Below are 19720 nucleotides of genomic sequence, written 5' to 3' on the forward strand. Positions count from 1 at the left end.
TATGGTAGGTATGTTAGGCTATAATGTCTCTATCAACAAAACTTTCAAGTCCAGGTACGTTAGGAACATCCGAACCTCTACGTACAATGGCTACAGTGAGCCAACAATTACCATGATCAAAGGTATCATTAACGTCAATACTAAAATTAAGTCTACAACCACAGAAAACACAAGGTCCGTCGACAACTGCAGTAGCAGCAACACGCTTCACTGGTATGCGGTTCTTCTTGTCTCCAGATGTTGTGGCGAACTCGATGTTCTCGATGGTTTTATAAACTGTCTGTTTAGAACGGCGACGAATTCTCCTGTAATACATCTAGAACACCCAGTGTGCGCGTCCGGGATAACGTACCCCTGGCACTGTGAAAATATTCTAAGTCCAAGCTACTGCATATACTATATAAGCGAGCGAGAGCCGCGCAGAGGCTCATTCGCGCTGCTGCTGCTGCACAGGCAACTGCATTGAACGCCACCACGATGCCTTACAGGAGAATTCGTCGCCGTTCTAAACAGACAGTTTATAAAACCATCGAGAACATCGAGTTCGCCACAACATTCTTCTGCATTGTCTTTATATACTCGTAACAAGAGAAAAATATCTGTAAATGAGTCTGTATTCAATTGGGTTAAAGGTAAAGGAGTATGTGAATATGTAAAGTTTGTTGGTGACCTACGTGGCATTGGATGTGACAGTGGTCCGATGTTGGACTTCTTGAGAAAGTGAAGGCAGGCATAGTCGTCCCCAAGCTTCTGGTCGACCACGCCTGACCATCACAAGGAAGGTTCGCCTTAATGTCAACCAAGCACATCTGTGCCTGTCTTCAAGAAAAACTAATGGACTTCCTGCAACATTCTGAGTCACCATGCACCATTGGTTGGAGACTAGCAGTAACTGGACTAGGGAATTACCGTCCCATAAGCAGGCTGCCACTAAAACCGAAATACAAACGGCTGCACATGGAGTGGATTCGTGATCTGGAAGCATTGACCTCTGATGATTGGTGTCACATTGTGTTCAGCGATGAATTCTGGTTCAACTCTATCCCATATTATCATCGTTGATTATGGCGGCGAGCTGGGAAGAGAGAGACGGAGTGGAGTTATTCGTCGCGTCATGGAGTGGGGAATAACTGGTTATGACTTCAGATCATGGCTGGTAGTGTTTGACGGAACCCTGACAGCACTATATGCTGCGGACATCCTGTGTCCTCGCATATTAGCTCGCATTTGACAGTACCGTGGTGCCGATTTACAACTGGACAGTGCCTTTTCAGACATGACACGTATCTCCATGAACCGTCCTCGTGATGCTGAGTTACTTCTGTAACCACCTAGATCCCAGATCTGTCCCCTATAGAACTTGTGACCAGCCCGGACGTCAGCTTCGTTCCAGTGCCAGTATCTCGGATGCCAACTACCACTTACAACAGTTGTGGACCAGTCTGCCTCGGAAGAGGGTACAACGGCTTTATGACATTTTAATCAACCCAATCAGTGCACTCATCGGAGCACGAGGGTGTGGAACATCACACTGACAAGTGGGCGCACGCTGCCAAATTCCTTACATTTATGATTCGATTCTGCAATCACATACCCTCTCGATTAGTGAAGTTTCATTCCTTTACTTCCTCGCATTCTGGGTGCTTCACTTTTTTTGTCAGTAAGTCCGATTCTGTCTCCACATCGTTAGAACGATGAGATATTGGAGTAACCACTGCTCCACTTAGCGCGGCTGGCTGTATTTGCTCCCAGCAAGCAGTGTTTTGTTGGATCCAGGAACTGCATTGTAACTTCCGCGATCCCCTTGCTAGTCAATAGTGGGGCATCTCTTGTCTATTGACTCGCTCCTTTCTTGGTCTGTCCGTAGCGACAGCACACTGACATTCTGAAGATTTGTCTTATTGTTCTGTTCAATTAGTCTAGCTCAGGCTCGTCCAAACTCTGCCCCTGGGGCGCCAGCGCCCGCGACCGCCCGCGGCCAGCGCCCGGGCGAATTCGTATGTTGCTGCAGTGGCCGAGCCGTGCCGCTTAGCTGGCCGTGCGGACCGGCCGTACGCCAGCCGACGGATATACACTCCTGGAAATTGAAATAAGAACACCGTGAATTCATTGTCCCAGGAAGGGGAAACTTTATTGACACATTCCTGGGGTCAGATACATCACATGATCACACTGACAGAACCACAGGCACATAGACACAGGCAACAGAGCATGCACAATGTTGGCACTAGTACAGTGTATATCCACCTGTCGCAGCAATGCAGGCTGCTATTCTCCCATGGAGACGATCGTAGAGATGCTGGATGTAGTCCTGTGGAACGGCTTGCCATGCCATTTCCACCTGGCGCCTCAGTTGGACCAGCGTTCGTGCTGGACGTGCAGACCGCGTGAGACGACGCTTCATCCAGTCCCAAACATGCTCATTGGGGGACAGATCCGGAGATCTTGCTGGCCAGGGTAGTTGACTTACACCTTCTAGAGCACGTTGGGTGGCACGGGATACATGCGGACGTGCATCGTCCTGTTGGAACAGCAAGTTCCCTTGCCGGTCTAGGAATGGTAGAACGATGGGTTCGATGACGGTTTGGATGTACCGTGCACTATTCAGTGTCCCCTCGACGATCACCAGTGGTGTACGGCCAGTGTAGGAGATCGCTCCCCACACCATGATGCCGGGTGTTGGCCCTGTGTGCCTCGGTCGTATGCAGTCCTGATTGTGGCGCTCACCTGCACGGCGCCAAACACGCATACGACCATCACTGGCACCAAGGCAGAAGCGACTCTCATCGCTGAAGACGACACGTCTCCATTCGTCCCTCCATTCACGCCTGTCGTGACACCACTGGAGGCGGGCTGCACGATGTTGGGGCGTGAGCGGAAGACGGCCTAACGGTGTGCGGGACCGTAGCCCAGCTTCATGGAGACGGTTGCGAATAGTCCTCGCCGATACCCCAGGAGCAACAGTGTCCCTAATTTGCTGGGAAGTGGCGGTGCGGTCCCCTACGGCACTGCGTAGGATCCTACGGTCTTGGCGTGCATCCGTGCGTCGCTGCGGTCTGGTCCCAGGTCGACGGACACGTGCACCTTCCGCCGACCACTGGCGACAACATCGATGTACTGTGGAGACCTCACGCCCCACGTGTTGAGCAATTCGGCGGTACGTCCACCCGGCCTCCCGCATGCCCACTATACGCCCTCGCTCAAAGTCCGTCAACTGCACATACGGTTCACGTCCACGCTGTCGCGGCATGCTACCAGTGTTAAAGACTGCGATGGAGCTCCGTATGCCACGGCAAACTGGCTGACACTGACGGCGGCGGTGCACACATGCTGCGCAGCTAGCGCCATTCGACGGCCAACACCGCGGTTCCTGGTGTGTCCGCTGTGCCGTGCGTGTGATCATTGCTTGTACAGCCATCTCGCAGTGTCCGGAGCAAGTATGGTGGGTCTGACACACCGGTGTCAATGTGTTCTTTTTTCCATTTCCAGGAGTGTATTTGTTCGCCCGTTTTCCCTTCGGGCAGAGGACGTCTCACAAGTGACTCAACTAGAGCTGGTTGACCTACAGTGCCATATCCGCCTGAAGGACCGCTTTCTTAGGTGTAACTTGTTAAAACTAAGAACCGTTCATTCCTTGGCGATAAAAATTTGGCCAATTCTTTGAGGTTAACAGTCTCACGGAATATTGTACCAAGCCTAGACAAAATTGTTTCCTCGAAAAAGAAAAACGTGTAAAATGTTAAATGTCTTCTTTAACAATGTTGACTGTAAGACCTTAATTCGATTTTAATAAGTTTCAAACTTCGTCAGTTAAAATTATTACGCACAAAACAGCAAGCTAAGGATCCGTTTCCTAAACTCTGAAAAGGGATACAGAAAATTGTAGCACGAAGTATAACAAAAAATACTTACTTGTAACTACTAATAGTAAGAATGAGACTCTATATCTCTTACATAAAATTAATTCTAAAATATAATATTTTGTTTACGTTAGATCTGACGCGGGACAGTCCAGCGCATAGCAGTGCTGTGCGGTCTCACTGGCTCTGCAGCTCTCTCTCTCTCTCTCTCTCTCACTCGCTCCTATGTCGACACTAGCGACACACGGTCGCGGATGGGGCGCTGAACTACACTGCCTTGCGGCCGCGGGGCGCAATTCTTGTATGAGCCTGGTCTAGCTCGTCGTAGCTACATCAGGGAGCAGATACAATATGTTGGCACATCTCCTCTTTGCATTCTCTGCAGAAATACTGTGCCTCGCAGAATTCATCTTTTACTCCTTGCCACCAACTTCGATATCGTTATACTGTTCTTTGATGTTTTCTGTCGTTGTTCGGTCATCAGTGCTTACTCTTCTCCGTACTGCTGACGTAGCGGAATCATTTTCTGGATACGAGTAAGGATTTTAATGGTCGTGTTTGTTGACACTGTTAGCGTTGGAGACAAACGATCCATCGTAATTTTTGTATTAAGGATTGAAAGTTTTATGTACCTTTTTCAGTTTTATGAACTTTCTTTTCCTCGATTGGCTATGGAAGATGTAACAGATGTAACGTTATTTTGCCTATACGTTCTGTATGGATGCTTCCATAAAAAAAAATTAACGTTTTGAGTCTTTATGCCTATTCTTATGCTACGTATCCTATAATTAATTCTTCTTATATACTTTTTAACTATGTTATAATTTCATGCGTAGGTTGTATTTCGAATCTGTAATTTTGATTCCTACAAGCTGCTGTACATTGCTGTATTCTAATGTGCAATTTTATGACTTAGGTCGCAATGTGGGTCGTGTGTAGCTGAAACCATGAACCAAATTTTTTTCGGTCTTCTATGATTTTAAATCCTACACATATAAATTTTCATGGTGATTATACAAACTACTATCGCCCCTTCAGAAATTTCAACAAGTTCGCAACTGGCAGCATAATCTAACACACTTTGTTCAATACCAGACGTTTTGTATTCATTACCCACCTCATTACAAACGTCAGTTTCTGGCATAGGTAAGGCAAAGATCACCTCAGCTCATATCAAGCTCATGTTGTAAGTTTTGAAAGGTGTTCTGCTGATAAGTTCTTCAGCGAAGTCATTATAAGCAAATTGTATGCTTCTCTATAGAAAGAACTGAGTGATGTTATCAAAGCAACATAGCTGATAAATGGTTTTGGTCGTGGGCAAACAGCATGAATGAGGTTTCAGATTCTTTCCCACACCCTGAATTGGCTCTCTCAGATTTATCTCTAATCCCTAACATTAACAACTATTGGCGTCATTGGAGCGGCTAAGGTGTATATGCAGATGCATGAAAAAAACTATACGACAACGTGTTGGCCCATCTGCATCGACATCAAAATGAGGTGAATCAAAAGTAACCCATTGCTATCGTCTCTTCTCTTTCATAATAAGGCAGCAATTTTTGCACCCAAACACTAAAAATTAAGTTTAACATACTTGTTAATTCCCTAGGTTACCGATAAGAAAATGCAACATGCATCCCAATGTGATCATTGACAATTCACTATTCCTGTAGTTACATATTTCAAGAACGGTGTGAAGAAATGGTGAAGCCAGCCGTCTTGCATTCACAAACCTCGCGGTTCAGATCCCTGTTCAGCCTCTAGATTTTTGGTTTTGTGTGGTTTCCGTGAATCAGCTGAGATGAGCACCACAGTGGTTCCTCAGGTAGACTGGCGCCTCTTCCCCACTTCATCTGGTGGTCTGTCTCTATTGACTTCGACATAGACCAGACGCTGAAGAGAAAGGTGCCGCAGTATATTGCTTTCCCAACGTCTTTGAGTTACGAAGCGTTTTCAGAGCTCACACCTCGATTTCTGCTGTTTTATCCCGTAGAATCAACAGCAGCCATATTTCTTTCCTGTGACTTGGAACGTACCAGGCTGGAACCAGCAGGTTTGTAGCATTGTCGAACTGCGTACACGTCAGAGCTTCTGGATGTGGGTGAATGTGCATTCCACACCACGGCGGCTCGTTGAGAGGTCGGCAGCCGCTTGGTTGTACCTTTTACAGGGCTTCGCTAAGTAATATGCTCGATAACGAAACTTTTGCGAACAATACAGTTTATTAACGAATTTGGTAAAGTGCTCCTTGATAATGTTTTGTGATAATCTGTAATACAGTAATGATAATCTTCAAATTTCATAAATGAATGAAACCTATCATGTGGGATGTGCCTGTTGTGTACAAGGATGAAGAGTAAGTACAGCAGTTTATACAAAAAACGTTAACACAAGTAATCTCAGGATGGCAAGCAAGCAACGGACAGTCGAAATCAATGTACAGTTGACTGACTCAAAATAAGTTTACCTATCAGCAAAAAACGCCTAGTAAAGTGAGACGAGCACCGGCTTGTAGGTCCTATAGATGAGCTACGAGTGCGCCAGAGATTTTGCTGTTCCGGCACTTGGTGACAGATTTTGCGCGTCCCGATAGGCACCACGCGAAGAGGCGGAGAGGTGAACGTAACGCTGAACGCGACTGCGTGAATCTGCCTTGGCCCTTACGCTCGGTAGTGTTTGCTGGCTCTCGGTTCTGAGGCAGTACGTTTAGCTCGGCGGGAATGCAACAGCACTCTACCCAAATGACGGTTCGGCAGTTTTGGTAGACTACATAACTGGCGTAGTACATGACAAGATTACAGGTAGTATTGGTATCACTGGTAGGTAAAGAAACGTAATGGAATATGTAAAAGAGAAACTGGGAAGCGACGACTTCTCTGTGCTTTTCTGTTTGTTTGGTTCTTTGTTTTGCACATACTTAGAACCGCAAGTCATTTAGCGTTATTCCATTGCGTATTTCACACTGAGGTGATGAAAGTCATGGCGTAGACATATTCACATATCCAGATGGCGAAAGTGTCGCGTACACAAGGTATAAAAGGGCAGTGTATTGGCCAAGCTGTCATTTGTACTCAGTGATCCGCTTGAAAAGGTTTCCGACGTGATCATGGCCATATGACGGGACAGGTACTTTATTTCAGTTTCAATAGTAATGTGTCACATCACCGACAACTTTAATCTTGGCACTATTCAGTGCACTTTTAATCCACACGGACACAGACTCTGATTCATTTACTTTACGACGATTCCTTGTCCTAAGAACCAATGGCATTGTAGACATATAGTGAGATGAACCACGATATCTGTTATACACTTCACATATCTGAAATGTACTATAAGCAATAACTTCTCGGTTGTTAGAAGTCTCCAGCCCTGATACTGTCTCCACCTTACCACCACGAACTAGAGCCACTGTAACCCAACCATTAACATGTGCACTAGCATCAGGATTAGTAAATGTAAAATTCAGTACGCATCCACAAAACACTGAAGGACCATGCGAATAACTTGCGCACCTACTCCGCTCTTCGTAGTAACAGATATATTATCAACAGCTTTATACACTGTAAAGCGCGAACACCTTCTCCTCCTCAGGTGCACTGAATTGTGCCAAGATTAAAGTTGTTTGTGATGTGCCATTGACTCAAGCTGTCAACAACGCACTCTGCAACCTCAATAATGGTGAGGGCATCGTTTACATGAAATACACTGGGCCCTTTGGTCCAATAGAACCGACCATTGACTCGAAACGGTTATGTTCGACTACTTGGAGTCAATTTGCAGCCATCCATTACTATAGAAACTGAAATAAACTACTTGTCCTCTCCTTGAGAAAAAAATAATAATAGATATTACACGACAGCAAAAAAGAAACCTATTGGGTCATGGTAAATGACCCATCCCAAGTCATCCAGATACTGGTTCACCAATAGACACTTACATCTCAGAGGGGGAACCATGGCAATGGGGGGAGCTGTGCTCCCATCTTTGATTATATGTATATAAACATTCATTTGCTCCTAGTTGCTACGATATATATCTTCGATATGCTGATGTACTATGTGCGGTGTTCAAGGTACTTTGCACTGCGCACTGGGCGTTCCAGCACGACGCTACTAGTTTTACTTAGTGTCGCGCGCTCTATTGATGCCGGAGCGGAAGTAGATAAGGTACTCGGCTCGTTACTGGCCGCCGGAAGTTGCGGTATGATAACTGGCAGCTAAATAAGTGACGCATCTAGTAAGACGGCATCAGTTGTCGAGCAACCGCATGTGCAGCAGCATCGACACAGACTACATATGCCGCGTAATTTTAGCAGTGATAGTTGTAGCTAGATGCATGAGACATTCCGTTTCGGAAATCGTTGGGGAAATCAATATTTTGAGATCCACAGTGTCAGGAGTGTGACGAAAATACCAAATTTCAGGCAGAACCTGTCATTGCTAGCAACGCAGAGGCCAACAGCCTTCACTTGACGACCGACGTCAGAGGCGTTTGGCGGAGTTGTTAGTGCTAACAGACAAGCAACACTACCTGAAATAATCGCAGAAATCAATGTGGAACGTACGACGAACATAACCGTTAGGACAAAGCGGCGAAATTTGGCCTTGAAGGGCTATCGCAGTAGGCGACCAACACGAGTGCCTTTGCTAACAGCACATCGCCTGCAGCGCCTCTCCCGGGCTCGTTACCATACCCGCTGCACCCTGGACGACTCAAGAACCGTGGTCTGGTCAGATGAATCACGATTTCAGTTGGTAAGGACTGAATGCAGGGTTCGACTTTGGCGAAGACCCCAGTAAGCCATTGACTCAAGCTGTCAACAACGCACTGTGCAAGCTCAATAATGGTGAGGACATCGTTTACATGGAATAGACTGGGTCCTTTGGTCCAATAGAACCGACCATTGACAGGAAACGGTTATGTTCGACTACTTGGAGTCAATTTTCAGCCATCCATTAACTTCATATTCCCAAATAACAATGGATTTTTTATGGATGACAGTGCGCCATGACGCCGGTCACAAATGTTCGCGATTGGTTTGAAGAACATTCTTGACAATACGAGCGAATGATTTGTCCACCCAGATCGTCAGAAATGAATTCCATCGAACATTAACGGGACATGATGGAGAGGTCCGTTCGACCACAAAATTCTGCACTGGTAACATTTACGCAATTATGGATGGCTAACATAGCTCAATATTTCTGCATGCGACTTCCAACGACTTGTTGAGTCCATCTCAAGTCGAGCTGCTACACTATGCCGGAAATAAGGACGCCCGACACAATATTAGGAGGATCCCATGACTTTTGTTAGCTCAGTGTATATCCTTATAGTATATAATTGCATTTTATAAGTGACGAAAGTTATTTGATCGAGTTACTTTAATAAAACTAAAGCAATTACTTTTTATGCCAATACAGTTTACATGCACAAACATAAAAAATATTTGTCATTATTATTGTTATTTTGCACTCAACAGAACGTTCTTCATCATGATCAAAGGCAAGAGATTCCTGTTGTTACTGATGTATTCGAAGTTGTTGATGAATAAAAGAAACATATTTTATACACGTTTGAAGAACTACTGCAGCGATGTTTAATAAATATTGTTTTGCGTTTTTTAAATTTATTTTACCTTTTTGGTGCGGAAATTGCGTTTCCTAGTGCTACATGATAAATCTTATTATTTTCTTTATTTCTTTCTACAACATCCCTCTGTTTCACATTACAGATCAACAATTTTTTAATAAAATCTGAATTAAAAACGGACAATTCCAATTTTGCTACAAATGCTGTTTACTTTTAATTAATAGACAGGGGAATAACTGTATACAACAAAAATGTTTCGTAGGTTAATCGGCCTTTTTAAATATCCTCAGTTTCTCGACAGTTCACTGCTTCCGGTTTTTAGGGGAATGTAGTAAGACACTGATCGCCTAGGTAAAGAAAGCAATAGTTATGAGGTAGCAACCAACAAGTATGCAACACACCTAAGATACAATTGAAGAGGGTACGACCTTAACTGACAAAAACTACTGGAGAAACTATCATAGCCCAAGCTTGCTTATGATCGTCTACGGTAGTTTTACAGCTCTAATATGCACCACGTGAGATGTGGTGATGGCTACGTTGACGTAGAATGGCAATTAGTTGTAATTGTTCCCCGTGTGTGATGTACGGATGTCTGTAGCCGAGCGGGCATCAAACCCCTGCCACGAGTTTTGGAGGCGTACATGTCAAAATCGACATGCTGCGTGCTGATGGTAAAGGACATTTATTTTCATCGAAGAAATTGTATGAATTTCACCAACAAACCTCGATTTTATGGAACCTGGTGAGCTTGACCTTCGTTAAGCTTTAACCAGTTTTGAGTGATTCGCTACAGACCCATTGTCCTGCAATGCTCATGGCTGGGCTTTGGGCAAGTAAAATAAAACTAACGGCTCTAGACACCTCCAACACATTTTTACACTGGTATTTTTATGTAGTGAGGACAGTCTTGTTATTTTAGATAAACTGCCTGAAGATATACTTCTGCAGAGGCTTATAGGTCTTTTTCTAATGTTTATGTGGAAAATCTTACTTTGATATTACGTGAATCTTTGAGGACACTTACCCTTTATTTATTATTAATAAAAGTTTACTTTTCCAATTGCGCGTCGAGCCCTGTTTAGGCTGTAATCATTTTTGACACGAATTTTCATTTTCATTGCTAATCAGTTCCGTATATCCTCTTTTGTGTGATCGTTTATATTGCTTGTTGTAATTCTGCTGTCTTATGTTGTTGTGAATTGGGTTGCTAGTTAGAAAGTCGTTCTATCAGGTTTGACAAACCGGCTCCGAATGATGTATCAACTTAATGGATCGGCGCACTTGTCACGAAAAAGGTCAGTCTTTGTTAATAATTGAAATTTTCCTAATATTCGTTAATTTAGAAAAAACTCTAAATGTGTAATTGGAAAATAATGATCTTTTTGTTCCTTTCAGCTCACACTGAAGATTGTCTTTCAAACTGTGCCGTATTTCCTTTATTTATGCGTTGGAGAATCAAATAAAAGTTGTGTACCCTAGCACCTTACCGTTCCCTATTCCTTGCATTGCTAACGTTTCAAAAGAAAAGCATTACAGGCATCTTGGTAGTGGGGAGAGGCTTCGTACGTCATAAGCTTTTAATTCTTATACATAGGAACTGATGAGAACATTTTGCTTTTCTAATTTCTTACTTGATTCCATCAGTTTTCTAGGTCTTCTGATTTCATAACAGAGCTAAATAGAAGAACAGATTATTCTTACTTATATCATGGGCATACTGCCACAGATCGCAAATCTAGCAAGAAACGTAGATGAAATGAATATAGTTATATATGAAGAGGTTGAAAATATCAGCCAACCAGTTACAAAACAAAGGTTTATTAGCCCTTGACCTAGATTTCGATATTTCTAAAAAATACCTTCTTCAGAAAGAGTGGGCCTTAGATATGTCGAAACCTAGGTCAAAGGCTAATAAATCTTAGTTTTTCAACTGGTTGGCTGATATTTTCAGCCTCTTCAGATTTACACAGTTCCTGATTCGCAGCATTTTATAATTATGTATCCTGCTACGGTTATTTCGAAATCAATATACTCTACCTGGGATCCTCCAGAACGGTCCGCACGGCTTGGAGGACAGACTGTTTGGTGATGGTTCGAAAGTCCAGCTTGACTCCAATTCCAGCGCTGACCATTTTTGCCACATTGTATGCTTGATCACCAAAGAAAGGTATTCCGACTAGTGGCACACTGTAATAGGATGCCTCGTTGAAACTCTGAAGACCGCCCTGAGTGATGAACAGTCGAATATTTGGGTGAGCTAGAAAAGAAAATGCAATCACTGGATTACATGACGTTCGATAAACTACACATCGTAGAAATTCAAAAAGAAGGAAAGAAAGCAAGAGACAAAATTGAGCACGTGTAGGAATGAGGCACACTCGAAATACAAGCGTTGCATAAAGATCATAATAGGTGTATAATGGTTGTGTAAAGTTAGCTTATCTAAAAGCAAAGAGTGTGAAGCAAAGACAGACATTTCATTTCTTTTAAGAGAGTATTTTTCAGTGTAGCAAGACAAAGGCAATAGAACATAATGATTACACTACCTTTATTGGCCACAGAAACACTTCAAAATATTCATGATAAAATTTCTAATTATGAGAGTAGCTAATCTTAATTTCGAGGTTATATCTCAAGTGAGAATAGCATTTAGACTATCATTCGAGAAACGTTGGCTGTACTACGTAACAGAATACCAGAAGAGTTTTTAATAATTCTATGTGTCTGAGACTGCATGGGAGTGTTGCCATTTTTCAACATAACCAAGATTTTTCTAAATAACAATATGGTTTCACAACTGGAAAAAATAATCATATCGAAGTTTTCTGTCAGAATGTGTGAAGAGGGAGAAATAAATTAAGCAGAACGATTTATAATTCTAAGAGCTCAAAAGCTAGAATATTCTGTCAGAGAATTTGCAGGTTTCGAGGTCCACTGCTACTGATTGTACTGTGAAAGGGATAGGTCAGAGGAGCTTCAAAGCCAATAAGCCCTCTGATAGATCTAAGAAATTAGCTGGTGCGCACTCATAACTCCAAAGATTGCTACACAATTCAGTTACTGAAAACCCTATTCATGTGCTGCAGATGGCATCCGTTACGTTTAGAGTACTGATACTAATCCACAAAGGTAGTGTCTTGGTTGTGCTCCTAGTCAGAAGAAACTGACTACATAAAAAAGGCGCAATATGTGCACAGAGAGGCTGTGGCACGATATTTAGCGTTCCCTGCGGTGCCACGTTGTTCTACAAGGTGCTTTCAATAAGTAATTCAATATTTTTTTCTGAAAACAGATTCGTTTTATCAGGATTATAATACACTATACTATTCACCATTCGTTTGGCTACGAAATTCTGTTTTTCAGCATAATCTCTGTTCAATAGTGGGAGGGTCTGTATGCCTGTATGCCCGCATGGTACCACTCTGCTGGTCGACGTCGGAGCCACCGTCTTACTGCATCAATAGCCTCCCCATCACCTACTTACTGTTTGCCGCAAAGTTCATTCTCCATTGTACCAAAAAGATGGAAATAGAAAATGCGAGTTTCGGGCCGTGGGATCGATGAGGAAGAACAGTGCAATTAAGTTCTGTGAGCTCCTCTCGGTTGCGGAGACTTCTGTGGCGACGAACACGTTGAAGTCGTTTCTTCAGTTTCCAGAGGGTAGCGCAATACACCTCAAATTTGAATGTTGCATCATGAGGGAGGACATAAAACACAATAACCTCTGGTACAGAGCGCCGCGAGTCTCGAATCTGCGCCAGACAGCATGAACCTTGATTACCACTAGAGGTTTCTGAAGCCAGCGCGCCAAAATCCATGACTGCGCGCATATAATGTGACGGCGCCACAGTGGAACACGTGATCCCAGCGGCCAATAGCGACATACCCTAGGCGCCACGGTGGAACACGTGGTCTCAGCGGCCAATAGCGACGTACCCTATCATGTATTTAAGCGCCTACCTCTCGCTCAGCGAGGCAGTCTGAGATTCGCGTGAGTCTATCGATATCTCGACTACAGACAGTGTGTTTACCTTTCTTTGTTTCTATGTACGAGTCGACATTGTGGAGTCGTGAGGTTCTCGCTCGTAACCCCATTGCTTCTTGCATGTTGTTGTTCGTAAGGTCTTGCTCAGTCGTCCGTCATTGTTCTTGTCCATCCTTTCCCATTCGTTTTGTTTGTTCGCAGGCAGCTCCCGTTTGGTCCCACTGCGCTTTCATTCTCGGAAACCCCACGACTGTTACGGTCGCGGTTACAACACGACCCCTTCAGACTGCCAGAAGACGGTCGCCACGATTTTATCTGCTAATAATGCGGCTTTGAACTTTTCTTTCAGAGGAGAGGCGGCGTGGCACCACTCTAAGGATTGCCACTTTGTTTCCGATTCGAAGTGATGAACCCATGTTTCATCACCTGTGACAAAGATTTTTCACAATTAGCTTTTAAACCTGCAACCAATTCGGCACACATGGTCCTCCATTGCTCTTTATGGTTTTCGTTAGGCAGCGAGGGCAGTAGTGGGCACACACCTTTGAGTACAGTACTCCAACTGGTGGACTAGTGCGTCAGCACTACCACAGAAATGTCCAGTAGCAGCGAGGTGTTTGATTTTGACCCGTCGATCACATCGAATGAAAGTATCTGCACGCTCCAACATCAGTGTGCTCCCTGCCGCTGTTGGATAAGCAGCTGCAGCAGCAAGTCACATACTCCTAGCACACTCATTTGTTACATAGTTTAATTCTTAATTTCTTTGCGTGTTTTTGGTACTTGCATTGTCTAATTCATAAATTTCGGGCGTATTATAGTATTTGAGAGTTGTAGCATCGCGTTTTAGTACCTGAATAGTGTAAATTCGCGTAGTGGTTTGTCTTCTGTTTTTGTTTTGAACGGCCAGTGTCGGTTGGTCACAGTCAGTGTGCTCCCTGCCGCCGTTGGATAAGCAGCTGCAGCAGCAAGTCGTATACTCCTAGCTCACTCATTTGTTACATAGTTTAATTCTTAATTTCTTTGCGTGTTTTTTGTACTTGCATTGATTAATTCATAAATTTCGGGCGTATTATAGTATTTGAGAGTTGTAGCATCGCGTTTTAGTACCTGAATAGTGTAAAATCGCGTAGTCTCCTTCCGCCGCCGAGCAGTGCGTCAGCAGTGCGCAAGTAGCAGCATTACTGCATTTACTAGGCAACCTTGTATTTTAATAACCGTTTAAATTTTGTGTCGATTTGTTTGCGCTCTCTGTAGATTAGTTCAGACGTTCTTTGCACAACAGTTTTTGGCATGGATAGGGACTGCAACTGCTGTGTTCGGATGCAGGCTGAGTTGGCATCCCTTCGCTCCCAGCTTCAGGCAGTGTTGGCTTCGGTCACACAGCTTCAGGCTGTTGCCAATGGGCATCACTGTGGGGTTCCGGATGGGGGTTTGTCGGGGACGGCCAGCTCGTCCCACGCATCCCCCGATCGGACTACGACTGTGGTTGCCCGGGATACTGCCCGCATTGAGGCTGATCCCTCACCTGTGGTACAGTGGGAGGTCGTCTCAGGGTGTGGCAGGGGGCGAAAGACATTCCGGAGGGCTGAACGGAAGGCCTCTCCAGTTTGTCTGACGAACCGGTTTCAGGCTCTGTCTCAGGCTGATACTGATCTTCGGCCTGACATGGCTGCTTGTCCTGTTCCAGAGGTTGCCCCTCAGTCTGCAAGATCCAGGCGGTCGCAGAGGGTGGGCTTACTGGTAGTTGGGAGCTCCAACGTCAGGTGCGTAATGGGGTCCCTTAGGGATATGGCAGCAAGAGAGGCGAAGAAAACCAATGTGCACTCCGTGTGCATACCGGGGTGAGTCATTCCAGATGTGGAAAGGGTACTTCCAGATGCCATGAAGGGTACAGGGTGCACCCATCTGCAGGTGGTTGCTCATGTTGGCACCAATGATGTGTGTCGCTATGGATCCGACGAAATCCTCTCTGGCTTCTGGCGGCTATCTGATTTGGTGAAGACTGCCAGTCTCGCTAGCAGGATGAAAGCAGAGCTCACCATCTGCAGCATCGTCGACAGGACTGACGGCGGACCTTTGGTACAGAGCCGAGTGGAGGGTCTGAATCACAGGCTGAGACGGTTCTGCGACCATGTGGGCTGCAGATTCCACTTGCGCCATGGGGTGGTGGGGTTTCGGGTTCCGCTGGATAGGTCAAGAGTCCACTACACGCAACAAGCGGCTACACGGGTAGCAGGGGTTGTGTGGCGTGGGCTGGGCGGTTTTTTAGGTTAGATGGCCTTGGGCAAGTCAGAAAGGGCAACAGCCTCAACGGGTGCAGGGCAAAGTCAGGACATGCGGGGACCAAGCAGCAATTGGTATTGTAATTGTAAACTGTCGAAGCTGCGTTGGTGAAGTACCGGAACTTCAAGCGCTGATAGAAAGCACCGAAGCTGAAATCGTTATAGGTACAGAAAGCTGGCTGAAGCCAGAGATAAATTCTACCGAAATTATTACAAAGGTACAGACGGTGTTTAGAAAGGATAGATTGCATGCAACCGGTGGTGGAGTGTTCGTCGCTGTTAGTAGTGGCTTATCCTGTAGTGAAGTAGAAGTGGATAGTTCCTGTGAATTATTATGGGTGGAGGTTACACTCAACAACCGAGCTAGGTTAATAATTGGCTCCTTTTACCGACCTCCCGACTCAGCAGCATTAGTGGCAGAACAACTGAGAGAAAATTTGGAATACATTTCACACAAATTTTCTCAGCATGTTATAGTCTTAGGTGGAGATTTCAATTTACCAGATATAGACTGGGACACTCAGATGTTTAGGACGGGTGGTAGGGACAGAGCATCGAGTGACATTATACAGAGTGCACTATCCGAGAATTACCTCGAGCAATTAAACAGAGAACCGACTCGTCGAGATAACATCTTGGACCTACTGATAACAAACAGACCCGAACTTTTCGACTCCGTACGTACAGAACAGGGAATCAGTGATCATAAGGCCCTTGCAGCATCCCTGAATATGGAAGTTAGTAGGAATATAAAAAAAGGGGGGAAGGTTTATCTATTTAGCAAGAGTAATAGAAGGCAGATTTCAGACTACCTAACAGATCAAAACGAAAATTTCTGTTCCGACACTGACAATGTTGAGTGTTTATGGAAAAAGTTCAAGGCAATCGTAAAATGCGTTTTAGACAGGTACGTGCCGAGTAAAACTGCAAGGGACGGGAAAAACCCACCGTGGTACAACAACAAAGTTAGGAAACTACTGCGAAAGCAAAGAGATCTTCACTCCAAGTTTAAACGCAGCCAAAACCTCTCAGACAAACAGAAGCTAAACGATGTCAAGGTTAGCGTAAGGAGGGCTATGCGTGAAGCGTTCAGTGAATTCGAAAGTAAAATTCTATGTACCGACTTGACAGAAAATCCTAGGAAGTTCTAGTCTTACGTTAAATCAGTAAGTGGGTCGAAACAGCATATCCAGACACTCCGGGATGATGATGGCATTGAAACAGAGGATGACACGCGTAAAGCTGAAATACTAAACACCTTTTTCCAAAGCTGTTTCACAGAGGAAGACCGCACTGCAGTTCCTTCTCTAAATCCTCGCACAAACGAAAAAATGGCTGATATCGAAATAAGTGTCCAAGGAATAGAAAAGCAACTGGAATCACTCAACAGAGGAAAGTCCACTGGACCTGACGGGATCCCAATTCGATTCTACACAGAGTACGCGAAAGAACTTGCCCCCCTTCTAACAGCCGCAAGTCTCTAGAGGAACGGAAGGTTCCAAATGATTGGAAAAAAGCACAGGTAGTCCCAGTCTTCAAGAAGGGTCGTCGAGCAGATGCGCAAATCTATAGACCTATATCTCTGACGTCGATCTGTCGTAGAATTTTAGAACATGTTTTTTGCTCGAGTATCATGTCGTTTTTGGAAACCCAGAACCTACTATGTAGGAATCAACATGGATTCCCGAAACAGCGATCGTGTGAGACCCAACTCGCTTTATTTGTTCGTGAGACCCAGAAAATATTAGATACAGGCTCCCAGGTAGATGCTATTTTTCTTGACTTCCGGAAGGCGTTCGATACAGTTCCGCACTGTCGCCTGATAAACAAAGTAAGAGCCTACGGAATATCAGACCAGCTGTGTGGCTGGATTGAAGAGTTTTTAGCAAACAGAACACAGCATGTTATTATCAATGGAGAGACGTCTACAGACGTTAAAGTAACCTCTGGCGTGCCACAGGGGAGTGTTATGGGACCATTGCTTTTCACAATATATACACTCCTGGAAATGGAAAAAAGAACACATTGACACCGGTGTGTCAGACCCACCATGCTTGCTCCGGACACTGCGAGAGGGCTGTACAAGCAATGATCACACGCACGGCACAGCGGACACACCAGGAACCGCGGTGTTGGCCGTCGAATGGCGCTAGCTGCGCAGCATTTGTGCACCGCCGCCGTCAGTGTCAGCCAGTTTGCCGTGGCATACGGAGCTCCATCGCAGTCTTTAACACTGGTAGCATGCCGCGACAGCGTGGACGTGAACCGTATGTGCAGTTGACGGACTTTAAGCGAGGGCGTATAGTGGGCATGCGGGAGGCCGGGTGGACGTACCGCCGAACTGCTCAACACGTGGGGCGTGAGGTCTCCACAGTACATCGATGTTGTCGCCAGTGGTCGGCGGAAGGTGCACGTGCCCGTCGACCTGGGACCGGACCGCAGCGACGCACGGATGCACGCCAAGACCGTAGGATCCTACGCAGTGCCGTAGGGGACCGCACCGCCACTTCCCAGCAAATTAGGGACACTGTTGCTCCTGGGGTATCGGCGAGGACCATTCGCAACCGTCTCCATGAAGCTGGGCTACGGTCCCGCACACCGTTAGGCCGTCTTCCGCTCACGCCCCAACATCGTGCAGCCCGCCTCCAGTGGTCTCGCGACAGGCGTGAATGGAGGGACGAATGGAGACGTGTCGTCTTCAGCGATGAGAGTCGCTTCTGCCTTGGTGCCAATGATGGTCGTATGCGTGTTTGGCGCCGTGCAGGTGAGCGCCACAATCAGGACTGCATACGACCGAGGCACACAGGGCCAACACCCGGCATCATGGTGTGGGGAGCGATCTCCTACACTGGCCGTACACCACTGGTGATCGTCGAGGGGACACTGAATAGTGCACGGTACATCCAAACCGTCATCGAACCCATCGATCTACCATTCCTAGACCGGCAAGGGAACTTGCTGTTCCAACAGGACAATGCACGTCCGCATGTATCCCGTGCCACCCAACGTGCTCTAGAAGGTGTAAGTCAACTACCCTGGCCAGCAAGATCTCCGGATCTTTCCCCCATTGAGCATGTTTGGGACTGGATGAAGCGTCGTCTCACGCGGTCTGCACGTCCAGCACGAACGCTGGTCCAACTGAGGCGCCAGGTGGAAATGGCATGGCAAGCCGTTCCACAGGACTACATCCAGCATCTCTACGATCGTCTCCATGGGAGAATAGCAGCCTGCATTGCTGCGAAAGGTGGATATACACTGTACTAGTGCCGACATTGTGCATGCTCTGTTGCCTGTGTCTATGTGCCTGTGGTTCTGTCAGTGTGATCATGTGATGCATCTGACCCCAGGAATGTGCCAATAAAGTTTCCCCTTCCTGGGACAATGAATTCACGGTGTTCTTATTTCAATTTCCAGGAGTGTATATATATATATATATATATATATATATATATATATATATATATATATATATGTATATGTATATGACCTAGTAGATAGTGTCGGAAGTCCCATGCGGCTTTTCGCGGATGATGCTGTAGTATACAGAGAAGTTGCAGCATTAGAAAATTGTAGCGAAATGCAGGAAGATCTGCAGTGGATAGGCACTTGGTACAGGGAGTGGCAACTGACCGTTAACATAGACAAATGTAATGTATTGCGAATACATAGAAAGAAGGATCCTTTATTGTATGATTATATGATAGCGGAACAAACACTGGTAGCAGTTACTTCTGTAAAATATCTGGGAGTATGGGTGCGGAACGATTTGAAGTGGAATGATCATATAAAATTAATTGTTGGTAAGGCGGGTACCAGGTTGAGATTCATTGGGAGAGTCCTTAGAAAATGCAGTCCATCAACAAAGGAGGTGGCTTACAAAACACTCGTTCGACCCGTACTTGAGTATTGCTCATCAGTGTGGGATCCGTACCAGATCGGGTTGACGGAGGAGATAGAGAAGATCCAAAGAAGTGCGGCGCGTTTCGTCACAG

The 19720-nt window shown here is 45.4% G+C and overlaps 1 protein-coding gene across 1 annotated transcript in view; it reads right to left on the minus strand.

Moving 5' to 3' along the window:
- Nucleotides 1-19720, minus strand: part of LOC126475256 (UDP-glucosyltransferase 2-like) — a 36378-nt gene that overhangs the window by 7962 nt on the left and 8696 nt on the right. Inside the window, exon 3 of the mRNA XM_050102969.1 lies at nt 11496-11715. Within this exon, the coding sequence (XP_049958926.1) occupies nt 11496-11715 (220 nt within the window). The remainder of the gene's footprint in view (nt 1-11495; nt 11716-19720) is intronic.

The sequence above is a fragment of the Schistocerca serialis genome, chromosome 4 (assembly GCF_023864345.2).
Source record: "Schistocerca serialis cubense isolate TAMUIC-IGC-003099 chromosome 4, iqSchSeri2.2, whole genome shotgun sequence".
Taxonomy (NCBI): domain Eukaryota; kingdom Metazoa; phylum Arthropoda; class Insecta; order Orthoptera; family Acrididae; genus Schistocerca; species Schistocerca serialis.